Source organism: Vanrija albida, assembly GCF_041260175.1.
Source record: "Vanrija albida strain AlHP1 chromosome Unknown contig_1, whole genome shotgun sequence".
NCBI classification, from domain to species: Eukaryota; Fungi; Basidiomycota; class Tremellomycetes; order Trichosporonales; family Trichosporonaceae; genus Vanrija; species Vanrija albida.
In genome coordinates this window covers 813,141-836,432 of record NW_027191420.1, presented here as the reverse complement: position 1 = coordinate 836,432, position 23,292 = coordinate 813,141, and the positions used below count along the sequence as shown (strand labels likewise).

The following is a 23,292-nucleotide window of genomic DNA, read 5'->3' as shown; positions in this document are numbered from 1 at the left end:
CCCTGGACCCACCTTGCACGGCGACAACAAGGCCGAATTCTTGTTGATTTCGACAACACTGTTCATTTCCACCCACACCCACCCACCACCATGTCCGACTGGTGGACGCAGCCGGCCACGCCGGCAAGAGCCTCGTCATTCGCGACGCCAGCGCGCGCGTCCATGTCGTCGTCGCGCTCGCGCTTCGTCTCGGACGACCCCGACCCATCAGCCAGCGACGGCCCAAAGTTTCTCCCCTCCTTTGCCCAGAGCCCAGCCGGCAAGGTGGCCCTCGTGCGTACCCGGCCAGCCTTTGTGGACAATAGAGCGCGATTGTGCTGACGCCAAACGCAGGGTTCGCCTTCCGCGAGCGCTGCCTCGCCGCCAGTGATCAAGCGCTCCCCCCAGACTCGTTTCACGGCCGCGTCCCTCAACGAGAGGTACGTGCAGCGTTGGACGCCCGTGGTGATTCTCTTCTCTGACCAAACACAAACAGTGCGAGCTCCCCCCGCCAGAGCCTCGCCTTGAGCCGCTCAGCGCGCCCGTCGGGCCCAGTTCCCATGGACGAGGACCCCATCCCTACGTCGTCGCTGTACGACGACTCGGCGTCGTCCAGTCGCCCGGCCCCACCCGCAGCTACTCCCCAGCCCGCGCTCGCCACCCCGTCCACGCTCGAGGCTAACGCCGATACCACGACGCTGCACGTCTTTGGCCCCCCAGTCGAGCATCTGTCTGCGCTCCGGCCATACCTCGAGAACATTGGCCCTGTTGTCTCATACGTCCCTGGGCCAGATGGATCAAACTGGTGGACCGTCCAGTACGCCGACGCCCTGTTCGCCTCGTACGCCCTCCGTCGCCATGGCGAGATTGTTAGCGGCCGCTGGATGCTCGCGTTCAAGGTCGCCGGTCCGGGTAGCACGCAGGGTCTGACGCTCGTCAACGGTGTCGCGCCACCGGTCGGCAACACGCAGGCCGGCCCCGGTACTCCGTTCGAGATCAAGAGCACCAACATCATCCGAGCAAAGCCAAAACAGGAGGTCCAGAAGGATGACTATGCCTGGGAGGAGCCCGAGCAGCCCACGAGTATTTTAGGCCGCGCCGCCGAGCTGATTGTGAGTTGTCCCGACTATCGCTTGCACCATCTAACCTTTGCAGTTCGGCCGCTAGTGCGCTAGTGTTTTGTACGTGTACGAAGTTTGGATGCATAGGGCTTCACTGCAATCATGCACATGTGGTTGCGTCGCCGAAGCACGCACGCAGTGGATGGGGATAGCAGAGGCTGTGACTATCGAAGGGGGAGGGAAAGGTTCAATCTTGAGCAGGGGAAGGGTAACGCGGAGAAGGAGCAGGAGGGTTGGGGAATCGTTCGCACTCGCCATGTGAGAGAGGTGAGTATCCGGCGGCAAAAAGAACTTAAGGACGGCGGTGAGCTCGACCGACAGCCGAATGTCTACGTGTGTTTGATCAGACGGGACTGTTAGTTGATCGAGCTGTGGCGGCGCCTAGAGCTTGAGGCCGGTGGGAGTACCGCGGCTGCCGCTGCCAGTACGGGCCGAGTTCGGGCTCGACGACTCAGAATCGCGCTCCCCGTGGCTCGAGAAGTTGTTGCTGGAGCCCTTCTGGATGGTGGCGAGCATAGAGGTGAACGCACTCGACTTGAGGACCTCGGCAGCAGCCGGCTTGACGGTGGGGATGAACGGCTGCGAGTCGGCATTGAGGCGGGTGTGGCGCGGGGGCAGAGGCGACAGGCGGCCCTTGGCGTCGTGGCTGAAGTCAGAGAATGGGTTGAAGTTGGAGTTCATGTCCGACGCGAATGGACGGGTCTGGAGAATGCGGTCCCCAAGCTGAAGGCCATTGGCACTGATCAGAGCCACAGACGAAATGGCGTGTTCGAACTGGATGGCCACGCTGAAGGGTGACTCGGAGAGCCTGATAACACGGGCAATGGGTCCGAACGGCTGGAAGATGGACGCCACAGTCTCAGTGTCGGGGAAGAACTTGCCATCCTTTCCAGTCAGCTGAGGCTCTGCGCGCCACACTCACGAGGTTCTCAACAATGACAGTCGTTTCGATGGCAGGTTCGCGGGTGCGCAGGGGCGCCGAAGGGGGGTGAATGACGCGATTGGGAAGCGTGTCTGGCGTTAACATTGGGTGGACAGCTGCGAGGCTTACTCTGTGGCATGTTCTTGGCCTCGCGCTGAACAAGGGCCCACGACACATCGAGCTTCATTCCCCTGTCATCAGCTTCCGCTAACAACCGTGGCAACTCACTCGATCCACTTGCCGTGCATCTGGTGAATCACATCGATGGCTTCGCGGTGCGAGGACATGAGGACAAAGCCCCTGGACATTAGTAGAGCTCTTATCCCCATTGACTCGAGCTCACCTCCTGCGCCCCATACCATCGAGCTGCGAGAGGAGGATCGAGTGCTCCACCGAGCCGTAGGGCTGGAAGAGGTCCTTGAATTCGGCCCTGGGTGTCAGCTCCCAAGGCGTATTGATGGCTTACTGAGTGAGCTCGATGGGCAGGTTGAGAACATAGAGGTTCCTTGGCAGTGGGGCATGTGGGTCGCGTGGGTCAAACTGCTCCTCGAATGAAGTGCGCAACCCGCCGAGGAGAGCGGGAGTGGGACGCGCAGGCTTGGAGAGCTGGCTAAGAGCATCCCACGAGGTCTGCGGAGGGGTCACGCTGGCCTTTCTGTCCGGGACCTTGAAACGGGAGATGGTACTGCGGGAGGTGAGTGATGAGAGAAGGGCCTGGCCACCTACATGCCATTGGTGGCGAGGGACTCGCGAAGGCTGAGGAGGCTGGACACCTCGGCCTCCGTCTCAACCCAGGTCTGGGCCCACTGGAAGGAGCTACCAATCTGGGGGTGGAGGATAATGCCGCGGACGAGGACTGCCGATGTCAGCGATGGAGGGGAAGAAGGTGGAGGTCAGGTGCTCACCGCCTTTGCCTAGGAACTCGCCGAGAGCCTCAGTTGTGACTGCATGTGAGTTGGTAGAAGGGGACGGCGGTACCCACTGCTCTTGTTGAGGCCATGGAGGCGCACCTCATGGAGATCATCGAGTGGTGACGGCATTGTGTGGAGACTGGTGTGGGGCTAGTGGGCAGACTGCACGGCGTGTGTCGAGTGCAATAGTCAAGGAGAGGTGGGAGAGTAGTTGTGTGTGTGCCAACTCTCTGGCGGGGAGGGTGTCAAAGAGAGAGAGAGTGAGAGTGAGTGGGATGAAGAAGAAAGAGAAGGGGCAGATGGGAGCTGGGTTAAAAGGTTTGGCGGGCAGGGATGGTGTGTGTGGGGTGGGGAGACGGGAGGGAAGGAGTGATGAGAGGGGAGAGAATGTGAGGAAGACGAGAGAAGGCAGGCGTTGATGCGACTGGCGCGACCTGCCTGCCTTCCTTTTGGGCCGCACTTCGTGTTGCACAGTCGTGTGTGAGTGCGAGGGAAGGCGAGGAAGACAAAATGGGATTGGAGTGAGAGAGTCGGGTGGCGAGATGGCAAAGAGAGAGAGAGAGAGAGGAAGGAGAAGAAAAGACTGCACCAGGCGGGGCGGGTTAGGGTGGGCGGCGGTCACAAAGCATCGCACCGGTGCGGCACATCCATCTTACTCGCTCACCCCTTGTCGTGTGGCGACATCAGTGTAACAACTCGGCTCGCAGGGCTCATCATTAAGAGGCCATATTGACTCGCCATCAGTTCACCACCTCCAGGGGCCCGCGGGGCGCGTCCTGCTCTCGGCCTCGTCACCACGGCCGTCCTCAATGCAGGCCGGCCCGACACCACACGCAACAGGCCCCTCTCGTCGCCACAACAAGCCGTCCTCCTCGATTTGATCCCGCTCGGTGGACACTGAAAGTGGAGGTCAAGTCACGTGTTACGAGTGACGACACCTCCTGGTGCTCCTGCCGCCTGGCTGCAATGAACACGGTTGCGCGGCGTCACCCTCGATTCCTTGTTTTCTTCTTCATTCTCTCATCAACTCGACTAGACACTGCAACATTCCGGCAGCATGAACCACGGATACGACGACGACGGTAAGTAGACGCTCATATCTGCCATCAGAGCGAGCTCGGGGGACGCAGCCGAGCTCCCGCAGCTCGCACCCAACACAAGGTTTGCTGACACCTCAGACGGTCTCGACTACCCCGCTCCCATGGGCGGCGGGCCCAGCGGCCTCCTCGCCCAGTTAATGGGTGCTGGACGTTTTGCGAGGGCTTCCCCTGCTAGGTGAGCTTGCTCCGAAGCCTCGCCGCTGTTGCTGACGTGACCCAGGGCCTATGACGACTACTTCAAGGCGTTCTCGGTGGCGACCATGACGCATGGACACGAGCGTCCGCAGTTGATGTATGGAGGCAAGAGTATGTGTCGACCGCAGGGTTAGGCCCACATCCATTACTTACACCGCCCAGTCATCATGCCTCCGTCGGCGCTTGCCAAGCTCAGTGAGTCGGGCGGTCTCATGCTGTGTGCTCCGCTGACACACCCAGCCTCCCTTGACATCGACGGGCCTTGGACATTCCAGCTCCGCAACCCTCGCAACCCTACGGTTCACCAGACGCATGCTGGTGTCCTCGAGTTCATTGCAGAGGAAGGCATTGTTCATCTCCCGGCCTGGGTGAGTCAACCGGCGGCCCGAGCTGGACGTTCGCTGACGAGCCCAGATGATGAAGACTCTCAACCTCAATGAGGGCGACCCCGTCCGCCTGACAGGGGCAACCCTCCCCAAGGGCAAGATGGTCAAGATCCAGGCGCAGTCGGTGGACTTCCTCGAAGTCGCAGACGCCAAGGCTGTGTGAGTGGTGTCAAGTGTGAACAAGAATACAGTTGCTGACACCTCAGCCTCGAGTCTGCCCTCCGTGCCTACTCGGTCCTCACCAAGGGCGACATCATCGAGATCACCTACAACTCTCTCACGTTCGAGTTCCTGATTATGGAGACGTACCCAGAGGGACCGGGTATTTCCATCATCGACACCGACCTTGAGGTCGACTTTGCGCCTCCGGTGGGCTATGTCGAGCCCCCGCCGAAGGCGCGTGCTCCTATCCCCACAATGGCCGACAAGCTCAAGATCGATCTCGGCGGTACCACCTCGGCGGACCCTTCGCGTCCGGTGTCTTCGATGTCGACTCACACGCAGGGGTCGGGAGAGGTCGCTCTCGAGAGCTTTACGGGTGTGGGGCAGAGCCTGAGCGGCAAGCGCGTTAAGGGCAAGGGCCTGGCTCGAAAAATCGAGGAAGTCGATGCCAGCAGCAAGATTAACCGTCACACGTGAGTGCAGATCTATATGACTTGTGGCTGACCTTTAGCGGACCACGCATCATCACGCCCGATTCGATCAACGACGACCGCAAGGTAGCCTCGGCCCTCGTGCTTCCAGCTGGCAAGTTCTTCTTTGGCTACAAGTACATTCCATTCGACCCTGCAAAGGCGCCAAAGAAGAAGGAAGATGGAGCCCCAGCACCCCCGACGTCTTTCCAAGGCGCTGGCAACTCGCTTCGCCGCGGTGCCCAGCCCAACTCTGCTCCTTCGCCAGCGACGCCGAGCGCCGATGAAACACCCAAGGCGGAAGAGAAGGCCGACCCGTGGGCAAACCTCGGCTCGGGTAACACGCTGTCAGGGCGCAAGCGCGCGGCGGAGGCGTCCCCTGCCCCTGCGCCAGCAGCCCCGCCTCGCAACCCTACACCACCCCCTGTCCAGCAACCCGAAGTCGTCGACGCGACGATGCTGGACGAAGATGACTTCTGGGGAGACGAGACGTATGATGATGATGATGATGATGATGACGGGGAGGACGTGATTGAGATTGACTCGGACTAGATGACGCATGGCGCGCGCAAGTCTATCAGCTTGTGAGCAACCTCACACACCACATCAGATACATGTAACACTACACTGTGAACCCCATGAACATTATATCAACGACATGATATACAGCAATACACTGCATGTTCTCTAGTAGTGCCAAGAAACAAAAACCTCTAACTCTAAGCAGTGCGCTGCAAGCGCTCCTCGTACGCCTTCCATCCGGCCTCCTGATACCTCTTGGCCTCGGAGGCGACGGCCTCCTTGTTCTTGTAGATGCCGCGGCCAACAATGATGACATCACAGCCCGACTCGTACACGACCTCGTGGGGGGTACGGTACTGCTGGCCGCGGCCGTCACCCTTGACGTCGAGACCGACGCCGGGGGTGATGACGAGGAAGTCGGGGTCGTCGGCCTTGTCGACGCGGCCCATGGCGATAAAGCCGACGACCCACTCGAGCCCAGCCTCACGGGCCATCTGTACTGCCTTGGCAGTGTACTCGCCGCTGGCGAGGTTGCCAGCCGAGCTCATCTCAGCCAGGAGGATGAGGGCGTTGCCGAGGGGCTTGCCGACGGCTCCGAGACCCGTGATGATGCCAGGGCCGGGGACGACGTGAGCGTTGGTGAGATGTGACCACGACGCAATCTTGTGCACGCCAGCCTTGTACTGGAGCTCGACCGTGTTGCCTGTTTGGGACAGCGGTAGGGTGTGGCGTCAGCATGGGGCGCGAGCGACAAGGAAGCTAGCTGCAATGGCGGCGTTGATGTCTGCGCCGCTGCCGCTCGCTCCTCTCGTAATCCTCACCAATGTCGGCAAACTTGCGGTCCTCAAAGATGACAAAGTCGAGCTCGTCGGCGAGGCGCTTGAGCTCGTTGGCGAGGTCGATGGTAAAGTCCTCGACAATGTCGATGTGGGTCTGGGGGTGGGGTGAGCACGCGACCAACCTAGGCCGCTCCTACCTTGACCATGCAGACAAAGGGCGCGACCTGGCGCACAATGTCGAGGATCTCGGCCGAGGTGGTCACGTCGACCGAGACGCAGAGGTTTGTCTTTTTGCGCTCCATCGTCTCGAGGAGGCGGCGGGCCGTGGGGTTGGGGTGCGCGGCCGCGCGCGACGCATACGTCTTTGTAGTGACGGGGTGGGGGGGCATTGTGATGGTGTGTGAGGGGGGAGGTGTGTGTGGGGTAATGTAATGTAGAGGCGAGATGCGATGCGAAGTGAGGCACAGCAGAGTGAGTTGGGTCTATGCACGACTAAGGGTGGTGCTGAGTGGGGCGGAGTGGGTGGGTTTGGGGGGGGGGAGCGGCCTGTGCGTCGGTCGGGGTCGGGGCGGCGGGAGGCGTCGCCGAGTCAGCTTTTGTCGGCCCTCGGACTTGGAAAACAAACGACGAGTCCGAAAGGCAGTCCGCGCGCACATTGCATGCATTCCAACTTTCGGACTTGGAGGTGGAGATGGACGGACTGCCAAAACAGCAGCGACACCGTGGGAAAGTGGTCCTGGCTGACCGCCGCCAGCTGAGCCAGCCGCCATGACTGACGCCGGCTAAGGTCATGTTGCTGGCCCGACACGACCACTTGAACCACCTTACTCACCTTCCTCGCCATCGCCAACACGCACAATGGCGTCGCGCCCAGTCTTCCCAGAGGCGGGCCCGTCAAACTCGTACCTCCGCCCGCACCTCGTCGAGCTCATCCCGCAAGAACAGCTCCGCCTCGTCCTCCACCCCGTGTTCCGCTATGTCTTGACGGTGGGTTGGCGGCGGCGAATTCCGCTGACGAGCAGTACCTTGCGCAACACTACCCGCGCTACTTCCTGCGCGTAGTCAACCGGCACGAGGAGGCGTTTGCGCTCGTGCTCCTCCTCATCGAGCGGCATCACCTGTGGAAGCATGGTGGGTGGCCGAATCGGCTGTGCTAACCCACCCCAGACGCTTCCCTCTCGGAGCACTTCTACGGGCTGCGCCTGACCCCCACGCACATCCCGACGCCGCGCCTCGCGTCCATCCAGGCGGCCAAGCGGCCGCGCTTAAGCAACCGCCAGCGCTGGGGCATGCTCCTCGTGCTCGTCGGCCTGCCGTACGTCCGTGCGCGCGCCGACGACGCGTACGACCGCTGGTCGACGCAGAATGACCCCGAGCTGGCGCTGGCCGACCAGGGCCCGCCATTGAATACAGCGCAGAGTCTCTTCCTCAAGGTCTACCCCTGGGTCGTGACGGGCTTCGAGACGACGCTGCTGGCGTACGACGTCGCGTACTTGTTCAACAAGACCGACTACTTCCGCCCGTGGCACAAGCTGCTCCGGGTCAAGATCGAGCGGGCGGTTCAGGACGAGGAGCCGGCAAACCAGTCGTGGCTCTCCAAGCTGCCGCCACTGCTGCCGCCGCTGCTTCTTGCGCTCAAGTTTGCGCAGTGGTGGTACTCGCCCAACTCGCCCCGCTCGCTTCCAACGACGGCGACGACGTCTTCGCTGCACACCCACGTCCGCCCGCCACGCCCGCTTCCCATTGCGCCAGAGTCGGGCCTGCTCACGCCGCCGTCGACGCCGCCACCGGGCGCAGAGACGTCGCTGGAGAACCACCCCCAGCAGCAGGCGTACACGATCGACGTCAACGACTTTGGCCACTGCCCCATCTGCAAGGGCAAGTGGGCGAACCCCGCTATCCTGCCGAGCGGCTGGGTGGTGTGCTATCGCTGTGGCTGGGACGCGATCTCCGGCGAGGGCGAGCAGGGCGAGGCAGGCAAGGGCAGGTGTCCGATCACGGGGGTTGAAGTGCACCCGAGCGAGCTGCGGCGTGTCCTGGTGTAGCGGGGCGGGGAGGGCGGCCACAACGGGGCGGATAAGTATGGCTGACATCGGCGAGAAGCTACAAATGCATGTATTATGGCAACGTGGGGCTTGGGCGTCGGACCGGCTGACGCCAAGAGCTAACAGCGGACTGCGCTACTCGGACTCTATTGACCCAGCGCTCGACGCCGGTGTCGAGGGCTGCGAGTTGAGGCGGTACGACGCCTTCCACTCGTCGCCCTCGGTGCCGAGGTAAACGATGCTGAGGAGCTCGAACTGGGGTCAGCGGGGCCAGGGGGCGCAGCTCACCCTCTCGTCGTCGTGCAGGCTCTGAGCGAGGTCGACGACGTCGGCGAGGCTGACGGCGAGGTCGCGGCCCCCGACGCGGAGGTTGCCAGCCGACCAGAGCTGGAGCGCGGCGTCGGGCTGGGGTCAGCGGGGGTGCAGGGGGCGACTCACGCGGCGCACGAGGCGCGCGTAGATGTCGTCCGGGGAGTGGGAGGACGCGGCCGACGCGACCGACGAGGTCGAGTTTGAGCGCGACGACTTGCGGCTGTCGGTGAGGGCGTGGAGCATGGCGGGGTTGTTGGGGTGTTGTGTGGGTCGGTGTGGGTGTCACTATTTCAGTGTTCGCCACTGTTTGTGTTTGGGGGGTTGAGGGATTTACGAGGCGACTAGAGCGCGCGATTTATAGCCTGCAACGAGGAGCAGCGTGCACCAGGGCGTCGCAGTTGGCTGGCGCGCGCCCGCGATGCATGCGCGCATCGCACGAGAGCCAGCGTCGCCGCTGCAGATAGAGGCGATGGCAGGCGATGGCGACGGGCGCCATGATATCATTGGCCTGGGGCCCAAGTGGCCCGCGCATCGTCGTGCAGCTGACGCTGCGGGCGCGCCCACTGCAGCTCGTTATCGCGTGCGTCGATGGGCGCGATGGGCGCGATGGGCCATGCGCCATGCATGACAGCACGAGCGGCGGTATGTGAGGCAGCGGCCTGCGACGGGCCATGACGTCGTGGCGCCGTTGGCACCATTGCTCACCATCGCCGAGCTGCTGTACGCAGCGCGACGGTGCACAACGGCACCGGAATGCTCGCCGGAATGCAGACGTGTGCTGGGCAAGTCGGTGCCAGTGCCAGCGCCAGTGGGCGCCAGTGGCGAGCGCTCGAGCGCTCCGCAGCCAGATAGCGCCCCGCGATACAGATACGGCCCTACCCGCGACAATCTGCTCGTCGGCGCCACCGGACGATCAGGCAGGTAGCTCGACGGCGTATGGCGAGCTGGTGCACTGATGCAGTAGACGTGGCGTGCTCCGCTTGCACGTTGTGCAGTCGTGTTTCACCAGCCAGGCGCCAGGTGTGTCACCGATCGCGAGCACAACGCGACGCGCCGTGGCGTCGATATCTCTGACACGGGCCCAAGCCCCCCCACCCCTCCCCACACTGCCAGTGCCAACAGCCTCCTGCTCAACTTGTGTTCTACTCCCCCCGACTCGCCCCCGAACCGCCGACACCGACCCGTGCCATTGTGCCACTCGGCGCACACCGCCCCGAGATCCCTCCGCGGCGGACAGGGCTCCGCTCAGGCGCGGGCGGCTCCTCGGTCCGGCCCCGAGTGGAGGAGCCAAGGTATTGACGCCTGACCTGCCTGCCCCAGAAAGAAGAAAACGAGTCGGCGTCGGCGCTGCGTCGCTGCTCTGCACACACCACGACAACAATGGCTGCTCCGTACATTGCCAACTGGGGGTGAGTTGTGCCGTGGCTAGCTGTCGCCCGCCGCCCGCCGCCCGCCGCCCGCTGACACGCGCAGAATCCTGGGCGCCGGCGGCATCTCGTCGACGTTTGCGCGCGACCTCGCGCTGCCGCGCCCCGAGGTGACCGACGTGCTGCACGCCGTGCTGGGCGTCGGCTCGCGCGACACGGCGCGCGGCGACAAGTTTATCGCCGACAACCTGCCGCTCGGCGGCACGGCGCAGCAGGCCGGCTACGTCAAGGAACCGCCCAAGGCCGTCAGCTACGCCGAGCTCTTCGCCAACCCCGACATCCACATCGTCTACATCGGCACCCTGCACCAGCAGCACCACGACGACGTGACGGCCGCGCTTAATGCCGGCAAGCACGTGCTGGTCGAGAAGCCGGCCGTCCTCAACGCCGCCGAGTGGGCCGACCTGTCGGCGCTGGCCAAGCGCAAGGGGCTGTTCTTGATGGAGGGTGAGTTGCCGCCTGCACTACACAGCGATGAAGGCGCACTGACCACGCCAGCGCTCTGGACGCGCTTCCAGCCCGCCGTCAAGGAGCTCCACCGCCTGCTGCACGAGGAGAAGGTCATCGGCGAGATCCGCGACGTGCGCTCGTCGTTCTTTGTCGAGAACTACAATGGTGGGTGTGGCGACCGCGCTGAGCGAGCTGACCACGCCTAGTGCTGCCCGACGACCACCGTGTGGTCAGCTACGAGGCGGCGGGCGGGCCGCTGCTCGACGTCGGCGCGTACTGCATGGTGCCGGCGCGTGTCGCGCTGCAGGACAACCCGCTGAACCGCGGCGCGCGGCCCGTGGTCACGACGGCGATGAGCAAGACGCGCATGGGGTCCGACCTGGCCACGACGCTCGTGCTCGACTACCCGAGCCTCGACGCGCGCGCGACCTGCAGCATGAGCTGGAACGCGCGCGCGCCGCGCGACGCGTGGGCCACCATTGTCGGCACAAAGGGCGAGGTCGTCATCCACGACGGGCTGTACCGCATCGCCCGCTTCACCGTCCACCGCCTGGTGCAGCCCGCGGCTGACGGCAAGCCCGCCGTGTGGGAGGAGGACAAGGTTGTCATGGACTTTGCTGGTACGGGTCTCCACCTCGAGGCTGATGCCGTGGCGCGCGACGTGCGCGACGGCAAGATTGAGAACGACCGCGTGCCCCACTCCGAGACGCTGCTCACCATGGAGATCTTTGACCAGGCGCGCAGGGAGGGCGGGTACGTGCTGCCCGAGGGCATGGAGCGGATTGGGCGGGTGGGTGCCGAGGGCAAGTAAAAGTGTGCAGCGTGCACGTTGGAATGTACAAAGTTCATGCTCCTCTACTGCCACGGCTTGCAACGCATCTCCTGCCACGGCTTACAACGCGTCTACGCCCACGGCCTACAACGCGTCCATGATCATCTTGAAAATGACGAGGTCGTCGCGGGCTGCATCAGCTCCACCCTGGCGCGCACTCACAATCCAGCGGGCTCGTCTTGACCGGCGCGCCGTGCACGACGGCGGCGTACAGCTGGCGGTACTCGAGCGTAAACGCGTCCTCGTACGTCGGGCGCAGGACCTCCTCAGAGAAGTCGCCGTTCGGCTTGGTGGACAGCACGGTCGCGGTAATCGGCAGGCCCTTGACGTACGGCGTGTCGTACGTCACCTTGATGCGCCGGTCCGTCGTGTACACCTCGATGTGCGCGTCAAAGAGCTTGACGTTGTCGATCCCAACCTCGTAGTACGCCACAAAGCCCGGGCTGCTCGTCAGTCGGCGCAGCGCCTCCCCCGCACTCACTACTGAAACATGACCCAGATGAACTGGCTGTCTGGGGAGCGGCTGGCGCCGACGACGCGCTCCGGCATGCCGATGAGCTCGCGCATCGCCGAGATGTCGTGCGACGCGAGGCTGGTGAGCAGGGCCCAGGTCTCGCGGTCGAGCGGGTTGTCTGCGCGCTTGCCAATCGCCTCGCGCAGCATGGCGTCTGAGCGCGTTGCGCGCTCGGCAACGGCGGAGGGCGGCGCGTCTGCCGTCAGCACTCCCACACACACATGACCCACCCGTAAACTTAAGGGGGAACGCGCCGCTCTGGCTCACAAAGTGCTCGTTCTGGGGTCAGCGCGTGTGCCAGCCAGCCGCACCTTGCCGATGAGGTCGCGCACGCGGACTGGCGTCAGCGCTGCTCGCTCCGCCACGCACCGTAGTTGATGTTCTCCCTGCCTGCCGCGGCGACGAGGTCCTTGACGCGGAGGTACGCCTCGGCGTAGCGCCGCATGTAGCCGACGAACACGACGCGCCCGCTCTGCACACGCGCGGCCTCGATCGCGTCCGCGCCCTCGAGGCTCAGCGCCATGGGCTTCTCGACGAACACGTGTTTGCCTGCGCGCAGGGCCGCGGTCGTGTGTTCGACGTGGTACTCGCTGCGTGGTTAGCGCTGCCCGCCCGCGCACCCACTTGGCGCTCATGACCATGACGAGGTCGATGTCGCCTGCTTCGGCGAGCAGCGCGTCGAGCGACGTGTACAGCCGCTCGACGCCAAACTTGGCGCCGGCGTGCGCCAGCGCGCCGGGGGAGACGTCGACCAGCGCGACGACCTTGAACCAGTGCGAGCAGAGCGCGAGGTTGGGCAGCTGCGCAGGTTAGCGGGGAAGGCGCCGCCACGCACATGCGTGTTGAGGGCCACCTCGCCGATGCCGACGACGGCGACGCGGAGCACGGGGGAGGCCATGGTCGGTAGACTGGGCAATGGGCGATCGACAGATGACGTTGTGACGCGCGGTTATGTCACCGGACGGCGAGCGGGGCGCGCTCCGCTCGTGTGCCACTGGCGGTGAACTGATAAACTCGGGGAGGCGACGCTGCATCATAGAATCATGACACTGCGCACCGCGGCCGCTCATCGTCCGCGCCGTGCATGCATCGGCCTGTACCCGTCGTCGGATGCTGCACGCGGTGTGCAGCCGCGTTGGTGCTCGCCACGAGGCACAGCCATGCTCCGCCAACGCTGGCCCCGCCTCGCCACTTCCGCCTGCGCAACGCCTAGCCCCGGCAACGCCGCAGCCCACAGCGCCTCCCTCATACCTAGCCCACTCCCCCCGCCTACTGATACACTGCATGCGGCTCTGCACGCGGCCCTGCACGCGGCCCTGCACGCGGCCCAGGCCCAATGACGATCTACTGTGACAGCTCCAGCCCATCCCCACTCTAGTCCATACCCAGCCGCCTCTTCTCCGCCGCCAGCTCGTGTTCTCGTGCGCGGATCTCGGCCTTGGCAACGGCCGACGACTGCTGCTTGGATGGCTGGTGGTAGAGGACTGGGGGGTGGGACGTCGGGGCGATAGTGAAGAATGAGGGGCAGGTGGGACGATGGCAGCGCAACAAGAACACAATGCGTCAGCATGACATCTCCACATCCATGCCAGCTCGCTCGCTCGCGCTCCGCGCTCGCTTGCTCGCCACTCGCCACTCACCAACAATGTACCGCTCCATCAAGTGGAAACCATTCAAGTGGTTGATCGCCTCCTTTGCGTCGTCCGGGCTCTCGTACACCACATACGCCGTGCCCTTGGTCTTGAGCTCGGTCGAGTTGCCCATCCGCACCTGCCGGATCGGGCCGTACTTGCCAAACAGGTCGTACAGGTCTGCGCCGGTGATGTTGAAGTTGCTGCGGGTTAGTACCAAGCATTGGGATTAGCTTCTCACAGGTTCTTGACGCTGGGCAAGTGTCAGCTAGGAGCCCTTCATACCTTAGCTGCACACTCACAACAACGTCCTTGCCGTCAAGGGGTCCTTGGGTGCCTGCGACATGGTGGCGGGGGGAAGGGGAGCGGGGTGAGGAGGGAGGCGAGGAGGTGCTGACGAGCCGCGGCGGTGATGCGAGCTAGAACCCTAGGCGTGCGGGGTACTGGCAGCGTGGAGACTGTTTCTCCTTTTGTGACGGGCCGAGGCAGACGTCAAAGTGTGATGTACGTCGAGGATGTGATGCTGTTGAGGGCCAACAACGATCAACTCTACGTCCTCAAGGTCGACTTTCAACATCGAACCCAGTTGTGGCCAATTTGCTTCCGCTACCACGTGGCGCTCACCCAGGCGGAAGAAAATCAATGGCTGCAAAAAAGTCGTGATGGCGAGCAGGCCCGCCAGCGACCACAGAGCCAACATCGACGAGCTGCACTCACCTCCCCATCTCTCCCTAGGCCCTCTAGACATAGACAAAATGGCGTCCATCGTCACCCTCCCCCTCACCCTCTCGGCCGCCCCCGCTGGCTACAGCAAGCCCGCTGCCACCGGCAAGCCCTCGGCGCCCGTCGCCCGCCAGGTGTACCCCGCCGGCCCGTCGTACATCTCGTACGCGCGCCGCGAGCTGCTCCAGATCTCGTTCGCCGAGGACGACGAGGCGACCTCGTCGGCCCGCGCCGCCGAGGCTGCTGCTGCCGCCGCCGCCAACACCGGCGACACCTACCCCGGCCTCGGTGAGGAGGACGAGGCCAAGGACCTGCTCGCTTCCGACCCTAAGGACTGGAAGAAGCAGGACCACTACGGCATCCTCGGCCTCGGCCACCTCCGCTACAAGGCCACCGACGACCACATCCGCGTTGCTCGTGAGTGCTACGCAGTGAAATGTAGAGCACCACTGACCCCTCAGACCGCCGCAAGGTCCTCCGCCACCACCCGGACAAGAAGGCCGACCACGATGACGGCTTCTTCAAGTGCATCCAGAAGGGTGAGCATGACAATGGTGAACTCGACGCCGTGCTAACAACCCAGCCCACGAGACCCTCACCGACAAGGACCGCCGCCGCCAGTTCGACTCGGTCGACTGGAACATTGAGGACGAGGTCCCCAACCCCGCCAAGGTCCCTGCCGACCAGTACACCGAGGTCTGGGGTCCCATCTTCGCCCGCGAGGGTCGCTTCTCCAACATCCAGCCCGTTGCCGAGTTCGGTGGCCCCGATGCCCCCAAGAAGGAGGTCGAGGGCTTCTACGACTTCTGGTACAACTTTGACTCTTGGCGCTCGTTCGAGTGGCACGACAAGGAGGCCAACGAGGGTGCCGACTCGCGTGACGAGAAGCGCCACACGGAGAAGAAGAACAAGTCGGAGCGCGCTCGCCTCAAGAAGGACGACAACACTCGTCTCCGCACCCTCGTCGACAACGTCCTCGCCAACGACCCCCGCATCAAGCGCATCAAGGACGAGGAGAAGGCTGCCCGTCTCGCCAAGAAGAAGGGCGGTGCCACCCCCGCGCCCAAGAAACTCACCCCCGCCGAGATCAAGAAGCAGGCCGAGCAGAAGCGCAAGGAGGAGGAGGAGGCCAAGAAGGCCGAGGCTGCCGCCAACCAGGCGTCCAAGGCCGACCGCGAGGCCGCCAAGAAGGCCAAGGAGGCCGCCCGCAAGAACCTCAAGAAGTGGAAGAAGTCGATTGCCACCGTCATCTCGGGCTCCAACTACTTCCAGGCTGCCGGCACCGCCCCCTCGGCCGCTGTTATCGAGAAGCAGCTCGCCGAGCTCGACGCCATTGTTGAGCTCGCCGAGCCCGAGGACATCAAGACCCTCAAGGAGAAGATTGAGGCCGCCGGCAACGGCGAGCCCGCCAAGAAGGTCCTTCAGGACCAGGTCGCTGCCCTCGGCGACAAGGGCGCCGGCAAGTTCACCGAGTTTGCCTAAGCGCCTCCTCTCATCCCCCGTAATCTTGTAGGATTGTGGCGATAGATGTATGCCGCACTGGCACGTCTTGGGTTGTACCATGCTGTGCGACGCGACGCAATGCGAGTGCATGTAGGGTCTATGGTGTACAAAATGGCGAGAAGGAGTAACAGTAGTAATGCAGGGAGGGTGTACGCTGGTGGGGGGAGCGTAGCGTAGTGTACAGTTGGCCGCCTATTCACTTGGTCTTCTGTTGCAGTGTCAGTAAAGGTCTCGCAGTAAACATACTGTGACCTACAAGCGGCTCGGTGGGACCTTGCTTGTGGGCTTGGGTGTTGCTTCCGTCATGCTCGACAGCGAGGTTGACGAGTTGGAGGTGGCCAGTGGGCGGAGGCGCTGGCGCCCCGCCATGGGCTCGAGCCGCTTCTTGATCTCACGGAGGATCTTGGTTGCCGGCTTCCACGCCAGAATGCTGTCACGGAGATCCTTGAGCTCCTCTGGGAAGAGGTCCTTAACCTCGGGGCTGTCGACAATGGCACGCATAATCCATGGGAGCTCAAAGTCGTTGCGGGCGTCACGGGCTGCAAACGGCTCGATCTCGAGCGGCGGAAGCGGGTGGGCTGCTGGGCCAGAGTAGAACAGGTAGTCGACTGCAAGGCGGTAGCAAGCGAGCTCCTCGTACGGGCTCGAGTGGCCGACCCCGGTCAGTGACCCAGCCGTGGCCTCGGACAGGTGCTCTACCAATCTCTGGTCGTCGATGCCCGCATTGCGGAGCATGAACGCAAAGCAGATGAGGTTTGTCATGAAGTCGGACGCCGAGTACGAGGCCCCGTCGACGAAGAGCGCGCGGAGAAGGTTCGGGTGGTTCGCCGTGGAGAAGGACGCGCCGTAGATTGGTACCACCTGGTCATTGATGGAGGACAGGAGGAGGATCTTGACCTCGTTCTCGAGGATCATGGATAGCGCGCGTTGGTAGGCTACGCTCACGGCCGAGTTGGAGTCCTGGAACTCGAACAGCTCTCGGGCTGCTGCGTTCTCAAACCATTGGAGGTACGGCTGGATGACGTTTGACGTGCTGATCGAGTAGAGCGGGCCGAGGTGCACGCCGCACATGGCGAGCATGGCAACCTTCTGCCGTCCTCCCTCGGCGCCCGAGAGCCGCTCTGCGAGCTTGCGGCCCTTGCGTGAGGCCTCATCAGGCACAATAGCGATAGGGCCGAACGCCCACTCGCATCTGGCAATGGCATCCTTGTTCAGAGGCGTGCGGATATGGCCCTGCGCGATCATGCGCGAGATGAGATGCGTCGTGACGATACAACCCTGCGAGTGGGCTGCAAACATGACCGCGTCGGCACGGCGGACGTCGTTGATCCAAGCAGGGTTGGATAGGTATGCCTTGTAGAGCTTGTCGACTCGATGTTCGATCGTGCCTTCGCCTTCCAGAGGGATGAGGGTCAGGCGGATGTCGTTCTCGTCGACGTTGTGTTCCTGGAAGAACTGCTTGACGGCCTCGCCCATCATCGTGGCAAACTTGACTGATGTGCCGGTGGGTTCGCCAATAACGCTGCGGCTGTTAACTAGGGCCCACCAATATCACTTACGTGTTGAGCATCCTGGCGGGGAACCACCCGTGAACGCCGATGACGGCGATGCGCTTCACATTCTTCCAGCCGTCATCTGGGCTACCGGTACCCAGCAGTCCAACGCGTCGAGGGAGGTCACGGCCGACGTCGCGACCCTCCTTCTTACCGCGCGTCTCCTCGGGAGGCTCAGTCTTGTCGCCAATGACATAGCTACTGACCGCGCCGAACGCGCGCCAGGTGGAGGCGGCCACACCAGCCCCAGTGTTTCGCTGGCGAGGCAGGAACGACCTTGGAGGACGATCAAACGTCGATCCAAAGCTTGGAATGACGAGGTTCGGCTGCCTGGAAGGAGGCTTTGGAGGTGGAGGTAACGACGTGCTTGACTTTACAGGCTGGTGAGCAGCCCCGCTGGCTGTAGTCCTTGGAGACGGGGGCATAGGTGGAATGCTCGCCGACGACGACGCGTTCGACTGGCGTCTGGCCGGAGCATTGGGCGTGAGGTTCTGTGACCGTTTGTGGGTGAGCCGCTGGGTAGAGTTTGCCGATTTCACAGTCGCGCTACCGTTCGACGTCTTGGGGTCGGACTTGGCATCCTTGCCTGTGGTGATCGGCGCGGGCGGAAGGAGCGCTTGCACTGGCTGAGCTGTGGCCGTTGAAGCAGTCGCTGGCGCAGTCGCCGGCGCAGCCTCGGCTGGAGGGAAGTCGGGGTCGCCATCTAAATCCATGACCTCTTCGCGGACAGTCTCTCCGCTGCGGCGTCCGTTCCTGTCCGAGCCAACGGTCGATCCAGTGATCTTCTTCTGGCTGGCACGGAATGCAAGGTAGTGGAGCCAGCCCGTCGACCCCGACGATGTCGCCAGCTTGGGCTGCGGTGGTGATGGTGAGGTAATCTGTGTCGAGGGCTCTGCTGTGTCGGCATCGCTGGTAACAGCAGTCGGCTGCGGCGTGGGCCTCGGGGTTGGCGGCTCAACGAGCTGTGCAGATGGCTGCGTCGGTTGCGCCTTCTCCACCGAGGGCACCGGCTGGGCGAGCTCCACTGAATGAACGGGCTTCTGGTCAGTCACCGGGTCCGTGGGCTCAACAAAGTGGTGCGTGGAAGAAGTCGAGCTTGGCTCCCTGGTGCTCGGGGCCTTGATGCTGGGCGCCTTGGTTGTGGCCTGCTGGGACGATGACGAGTAGACAAACGAGACGAGGTACGAGCCCCACCCAGTTTGAGAGGCTTGTGATGCGACGGCGACGGCGTTGACAGTGGTCTCGGTTGTGGCCTCGTCGCGAGTGACCAGCGCTCCGTCGTGCGATGTGCGCGGTGAATTGGAAGCTTCTGTGGGTGCGAGAGGAGACGAGGGTTCGGCTGGCACGTCGGCAACAGTGGCGACAGACGGCGGCCGTGCTGGCTCCTGAACCAGGTTTGAGGACAGCTTTCGCCGTTTGCCACTGCTGTTTGTGTCTTCGCTTGCGTTGGCCTTGACCTTTGTTGGGCTATGGGCGGAGCCGTTGAGTGACGCCGCCGCCGATGCTGGCGCTGGCACGGGCGTAACAGCCTCCTCTAGTACCTCTGGCTCGGTTGTGAGTGGCGTGGCTTCGACCACCTTGGCCGCTGGGGCCGGCGCCGGTGCCGGCTCGCTGGAACCCCACCACGAGCTCATCCAGCCTCTCTTCTGGGGTGGCGCGTCGTTTGCCGAGGCGATTGGCGTCTCTGGTGCCGACGAGTCGGACGAGTCGAGCGGAGGGTCGGCGTAGGCTGTGGCTTCCACTTCCGTCTCGTTCATAGAGGGTTGTGGTGCAACGTCTTGGGGCTTGTCTTGAGGCTTGAGAGATGCAGTGGCGGGTGGGAGAGTTGGAGGTTGATCAGTGGGAACAGCCGGCGCGACGCTGCCGGCTAGCGTTGTTTCAGGATGATTGTCGCCCGGCGCAGTGTCACACGCCGCAGCAGTGGCAGCGGCAGCAGGTGCGGTATCTGGCTGATGGGACGCGGCCGAGCCTCTGCGATCTCGGCTCGTATCCCTCGAGCGCGCCTTTGGAAACGACGGCGAGGGCTGGTTCCAGCGTCTCCACGTGCTCGAGCTCTTGGGATTGAGGCGGCGCTGCGGGGTCGACGTTCCCGAGTGCGAGGCGTGCGGCGGGCGGGGAAGGAGCGAGTGGAACTGCTCGATGGGGAGCCCGGGGAGGGAAGGTGCGGGGGACGTGGACCGCGAGTGTCGCGAGCTGCCGCCAGCGGCGGGGCGGGACGGGCCTGCGACGGGCTCTTCTTCCTCGAGGACGGCGGGGCTGGTAACTCCGAGCGCTACAACGCTAACGTTGTACTCTGTCCTGACCGAGGCCAGAGTCGCGGTCGAGGACCGGCGTGAGCGGAGGCCGAGTCTTTCGCCTGCGCCGTCGCGGTCGAGTTGGCGGGATAGGGCCTCCTCGGACGGGCTTGCGCCGTTGGCGATGCGGCGGAGTGACGGCGGGCCAGCTGGGACTGCGGCGTCTCCGCGGGCGAAGACGAGGGATACGTGCGGGTGCGATGCGCGGGGCGTTAAGCGCGATGCGGCCGGGGCTCGGAGGGCGGGTGGCGGGCGGCTGAGCGATGACGATGTTGTGGGTGCTGCCGAGGTTGTAGAGGCATTGGACTGTGCGCGATGCTGGCGCTGGTGCAGCCGATGGGACATGTCTGGTGGGACAGGTGCTCTACATGCCGGGGTGGTGGGAGCGGTATGCAGTGGTGTGGGTGTGGTGGGGTGTGGTGGACGACGACAACGCTGGCGCATGCAGTTGTTGGGTGGCTCGTGGCGTGAGGCTCGGCGTGCAGTGGCGTGTGGATCTGGCTGGCAGTGGGTGGTGCAAGCCATCATCGATCGTCACTGCTGCCTGGCTGGCTGGCCAATTCGGGAGCATTTGTAAAACAACAATGACGTTGGGCGTGATGGTGCTGGTGCCTCCACCTTGTTGCACTTGGTCACTCCAACGCGGGGGAGCGTCGCGAGAAGATAATACAGCTGATGGGAGGAGGTCAGAGCGGGACGCCGAAAGCATCGGCGGCGCCATCGTCGGTGTCGGCGTCGGCGGTGCCGCCGGTTGCGGTCGGGGCGTCAGCGCAATGACCCACGGCCAGATGCGTCAATCGTCAGCGTCAACATGAAATTCCAGTGACGTTATAACGGCGGCCAGTGCCTCCACCCACCCCCTCCCCCACCTACACCATTGTCCAACGTCTCTCTGTTCGTGTGTATAATGGACAAAGGTGCGCATCTCAACACACCGAGGCATGCTGACCGCAGCACTAGGCAGCACTGCCCGCCTGTCCCTCGAAAGCACCCGCCGCCTCGCGTCAGGCCACACCATCCCGCTGCTCGGCTTCGGCGTGTACCAGGCGCGCGGGGACGAGTGCCGGGCGGGCGTGCGCGAGGCGCTGCGCGTAGGCTACCGGCACGTGGACAGCGCGCAGGCGTACAAGAACGAGCACCATGTCGGGGCTGCGCTTGCAGCCTCCGGCGTCGCCCGCGCCGACGTCTTCCTCACCACCAAGTTCCTCCCCGGGCACAGCGTACCGGCAGAGGACGACGTCTACGCGCAGCTGCTACGCTCGCTCCCCCGGCTCAACAGGAGCGAGGGGCGCATGGGCGACGGCGGGGGGTACGTCGACCTGCTGCTGGTGCACGCGCCGCGGCCGGGTGAGGCGGCGCGGCGCGTGCACTGGGCGGCGTGCGCGCGCGCGCAGTCCGAGGGCTGGGCGCGCGATATCGGCGTGAGCAACTTTGGCGTGCGCCACCTCCGCGCGCTGCCGGCCCCGACGCCGGCCGTCAACCAGATCGAGCTGCACCCGTGGTGCCAGCAGCGCGAGATTGTCAAGTACTGCGAGGAGCGAGGCATCGCAGTGCAGGCCTACTGCCCGCTCGCGAGGGCCGACCCGAGGCGGCTGGGCGACCCGGTGCTCGTCGACGTCGCGGCAAAGCACGGAAAGGCGCCGACGCAGGTGCTCCTCCGTTGGAGCTTGCAGAAGGGGTGGGTTGCGTGGGGGGGGCGGCGCGCTGACACTTCCGCAGGTACATCCCGCTGCCGAAGAGCGTCACCCCGGCGCGGATCAAGGCTAATACCGAGCTGTACGACTTTGAGCTCGACGCCGGGGATATGGACCGGCTCGACGCGCTCGACGAGGGCGCCGCCGGCGCGTGCTCGTGGAACCCGGTCGACGCGCCGTGAGCCACGGGCCCGCGGGAATCGCACAGTATCCTATCTCTGTACTACCAGTGACCTGCGACCCATAGCCACGGCGCCGTGTCTGTCATGTCTATGCATCTTGGTGCGCCTGCTATGCTACTGCCGCCTCATCGCCGCTGCCGTCCCGCCGGACGCTGGTCGTCAGCCCAGTCCCGTGCCGCACCCACCTCGTCCTCGCTCTCGCTCTCGCGCCCGCGCTTGCCCTTCTTCCCGCGCCGCTTCTTCTTGGGCGTGTCGTCGCCGCTGCTGCTCCTCCGGCTCGCGCTCGCGCTCTTGCCCCTCTCAGGCCCGGTCCGCGCGAGCTGGCTGCGCACCGCCGCGTCCCACGCCTCCGTGTCCTCGTCCCCCAGGGCGCGGGGGTAGACCAGCGCGCTCCAGTCGTCGTCCTCGTCGTCAGAGGTCGCAGCCGAGTCGGTACGCACGCCCCCTGGCGTCGACTTGCGCCGCTCGCGCGGCGCCGACGCCGCCCGCCCGAGCGGCAGCTCGAACGCCCGCGCAAAGTGCCCGCTGTCGATGACGCGCGCGCTCCGGCTCGGCCCGGGCGGCGGGCTCGGGCTCGGCGAGGAGAGGGATGAGCCGGAGGAGGCGGAGCCGCGCCGTGGTCGCCGCCGCTTTGGGCGCTGGAGCGGGGAGAGCGCGACGGGGGTGGAGGGGAGGGAGGGGGTGGACGAGGACTGGGGTGTGAGCACGAGCGAGCGGAGCGAGCGAGTGGGTCGGGGGTGTCAGCGGGCGACGAGCGAGCGAGTGGGTCGTGGGCGGGGGTTGGGTGATGCCGGTGTGCGCGGGTTGGAACATGGCTGGAGAGGGGCAACCCACACACACGCCAGCACCGCCAGCACTGCGCCGTCACCACCACCGTCGCCGCCGCCAGCACCGCCAGCACCGGCGCCGGCGCACGCCGCACTCACCATACCGTCCAACGCCTCGAGGTCGTACAACCCCCCCAGGTGCCCCCACAGCGTCTCGATCGGGACCCAGATCCCCGTCTGCTCATGCACCTGCGCCTGGAGCGCGATGACGAGGATGTGCTTGTGCTGTCCGACTGGGCGAGCGTCAGCGAGCGGCGGGCGGCGCGCGCCGGGCGGAGCACTTGCCAGGCCGGTGGGACGCCACGCCCTTGAGGATGGCGCTCTCGCTGTGCGTGTCAGCTAGCCCCGGCGCGCAGCGTACAGCTCGAGATCTGACACCAGCGGCGTCGCCTCGTGCCGCGGCGAGAGCATGGCCGTCATGTGCAGAGGCAAGACCGGTGATGGATGGCTTGAGGCCCGACATTGTGTCGTGGTGGCAAAGGTGGAGGCTGCCAGGGCGGTCGGGCGTCAGGGCGCGCGGTGGGAGCGCCGAGGGAGGCCGCGGCAGGCTCGCTCGGCTTCATTCTGCGGTGGCAGTGGGCGTGAGCGACTTGGCCGCCGTGCTCTGCTGCAACTCGTGCACGCACAGTGCACAATGCTCACACACACGCGCGTACACTACATACTCGCAGGCCGGTCGCGTACGTCGCGTTGCACCTCGCCCCGCATGCCTTGCACCGCGACTCCAACTCCAACCTCCCTCACACCTCGCGGCCACC

At 64.5% G+C, this 23,292-nt stretch overlaps 13 protein-coding genes across 13 annotated transcripts; 6 read left to right on the top strand and 7 right to left on the bottom strand.

Annotated features, from left to right (window-relative positions):
- Window positions 1–90: 90 nt before the first annotated feature.
- On the top strand, window positions 91–1,146 carry Q8F55_000363 (uncharacterized protein; the record flags this gene model as incomplete). The annotated part of the gene is made up of 4 exons (XM_069349016.1): window positions 91–273; window positions 334–419; window positions 476–1,091; window positions 1,135–1,146. 4 exons carry the CDS (start codon window positions 91–93, stop codon window positions 1,144–1,146), a joined length of 897 nt encoding a protein of 298 aa, XP_069212560.1.
- A 335-nt stretch (window positions 1,147–1,481) lies between these two features.
- On the bottom strand, window positions 1,482–3,062 carry Q8F55_000362 (uncharacterized protein; the record flags this gene model as incomplete). The annotated part of the gene is made up of 9 exons (XM_069349015.1): window positions 1,482–1,985; window positions 2,023–2,114; window positions 2,152–2,213; window positions 2,251–2,322; window positions 2,366–2,452; window positions 2,489–2,707; window positions 2,749–2,878; window positions 2,928–2,966; window positions 3,005–3,062. The coding sequence occupies 9 exons, from the start codon at window positions 3,060–3,062 to the stop codon at window positions 1,482–1,484; spliced, it is 1,263 nt and encodes a 420-aa protein (XP_069212559.1).
- Window positions 3,063–3,990: 928 nt separating this feature from the next.
- On the top strand, window positions 3,991–5,798 carry UFD1 (ubiquitin fusion degradation protein; the record flags this gene model as incomplete). The annotated part of the gene is made up of 8 exons (XM_069349014.1): window positions 3,991–4,015; window positions 4,112–4,208; window positions 4,254–4,339; window positions 4,391–4,423; window positions 4,469–4,596; window positions 4,643–4,773; window positions 4,821–5,249; window positions 5,288–5,798. 8 exons carry the CDS (start codon window positions 3,991–3,993, stop codon window positions 5,796–5,798), a joined length of 1,440 nt encoding a protein of 479 aa, XP_069212558.1.
- A 167-nt stretch (window positions 5,799–5,965) lies between these two features.
- URA3 (orotidine 5'-phosphate decarboxylase) lies at window positions 5,966–6,936 on the bottom strand (the record flags this gene model as incomplete). Its single annotated transcript, XM_069349013.1, has 3 exons — window positions 5,966–6,471; window positions 6,590–6,701; window positions 6,745–6,936. 3 exons carry the CDS (start codon window positions 6,934–6,936, stop codon window positions 5,966–5,968), a joined length of 810 nt encoding a protein of 269 aa, XP_069212557.1.
- A 469-nt stretch (window positions 6,937–7,405) lies between these two features.
- Window positions 7,406–8,592, top strand: PEX12 (ubiquitin-protein ligase peroxin 12; the record flags this gene model as incomplete). Its single annotated transcript, XM_069349012.1, has 3 exons — window positions 7,406–7,534; window positions 7,570–7,678; window positions 7,715–8,592. 3 exons carry the CDS (start codon window positions 7,406–7,408, stop codon window positions 8,590–8,592), a joined length of 1,116 nt encoding a protein of 371 aa, XP_069212556.1.
- Window positions 8,593–8,727: 135 nt separating this feature from the next.
- Window positions 8,728–9,147, bottom strand: Q8F55_000358 (uncharacterized protein; the record flags this gene model as incomplete). Its single annotated transcript, XM_069349011.1, has 3 exons — window positions 8,728–8,847; window positions 8,881–8,997; window positions 9,031–9,147. 3 exons carry the CDS (start codon window positions 9,145–9,147, stop codon window positions 8,728–8,730), a joined length of 354 nt encoding a protein of 117 aa, XP_069212555.1.
- A 1,137-nt stretch (window positions 9,148–10,284) lies between these two features.
- Window positions 10,285–11,592, top strand: Q8F55_000357 (uncharacterized protein; the record flags this gene model as incomplete). Its single annotated transcript, XM_069349010.1, has 4 exons — window positions 10,285–10,313; window positions 10,378–10,778; window positions 10,830–10,946; window positions 10,988–11,592. The coding sequence occupies 4 exons, from the start codon at window positions 10,285–10,287 to the stop codon at window positions 11,590–11,592; spliced, it is 1,152 nt and encodes a 383-aa protein (XP_069212554.1).
- Window positions 11,593–11,697: 105 nt separating this feature from the next.
- Window positions 11,698–13,025, bottom strand: Q8F55_000356 (uncharacterized protein; the record flags this gene model as incomplete). The annotated part of the gene is made up of 8 exons (XM_069349009.1): window positions 11,698–11,744; window positions 11,776–12,056; window positions 12,095–12,323; window positions 12,358–12,406; window positions 12,439–12,464; window positions 12,497–12,717; window positions 12,752–12,927; window positions 12,963–13,025. 8 exons carry the CDS (start codon window positions 13,023–13,025, stop codon window positions 11,698–11,700), a joined length of 1,092 nt encoding a protein of 363 aa, XP_069212553.1.
- Window positions 13,026–13,501: 476 nt separating this feature from the next.
- On the bottom strand, window positions 13,502–14,104 carry Q8F55_000355 (uncharacterized protein; the record flags this gene model as incomplete). The annotated part of the gene is made up of 4 exons (XM_069349008.1): window positions 13,502–13,611; window positions 13,768–13,961; window positions 14,000–14,011; window positions 14,061–14,104. 4 exons carry the CDS (start codon window positions 14,102–14,104, stop codon window positions 13,502–13,504), a joined length of 360 nt encoding a protein of 119 aa, XP_069212552.1.
- Window positions 14,105–14,513: 409 nt separating this feature from the next.
- zuo1 (Zuotin) lies at window positions 14,514–15,963 on the top strand (the record flags this gene model as incomplete). Its single annotated transcript, XM_069349007.1, has 3 exons — window positions 14,514–14,898; window positions 14,943–15,020; window positions 15,065–15,963. 3 exons carry the CDS (start codon window positions 14,514–14,516, stop codon window positions 15,961–15,963), a joined length of 1,362 nt encoding a protein of 453 aa, XP_069212551.1.
- A 213-nt stretch (window positions 15,964–16,176) lies between these two features.
- Window positions 16,177–20,176, bottom strand: Q8F55_000353 (uncharacterized protein; the record flags this gene model as incomplete). The annotated part of the gene is made up of 3 exons (XM_069349006.1): window positions 16,177–16,192; window positions 16,241–17,506; window positions 17,544–20,176. The coding sequence occupies 3 exons, from the start codon at window positions 20,174–20,176 to the stop codon at window positions 16,177–16,179; spliced, it is 3,915 nt and encodes a 1,304-aa protein (XP_069212550.1).
- Window positions 20,177–20,738: 562 nt separating this feature from the next.
- On the top strand, window positions 20,739–21,707 carry Q8F55_000352 (uncharacterized protein; the record flags this gene model as incomplete). Its single annotated transcript, XM_069349005.1, has 3 exons — window positions 20,739–20,748; window positions 20,792–21,509; window positions 21,551–21,707. The coding sequence occupies 3 exons, from the start codon at window positions 20,739–20,741 to the stop codon at window positions 21,705–21,707; spliced, it is 885 nt and encodes a 294-aa protein (XP_069212549.1).
- A 125-nt stretch (window positions 21,708–21,832) lies between these two features.
- On the bottom strand, window positions 21,833–22,945 carry Q8F55_000351 (uncharacterized protein; the record flags this gene model as incomplete). The annotated part of the gene is made up of 4 exons (XM_069349004.1): window positions 21,833–22,399; window positions 22,634–22,767; window positions 22,820–22,860; window positions 22,896–22,945. 4 exons carry the CDS (start codon window positions 22,943–22,945, stop codon window positions 21,833–21,835), a joined length of 792 nt encoding a protein of 263 aa, XP_069212548.1.
- Window positions 22,946–23,292: the final 347 nt, after the last annotated feature.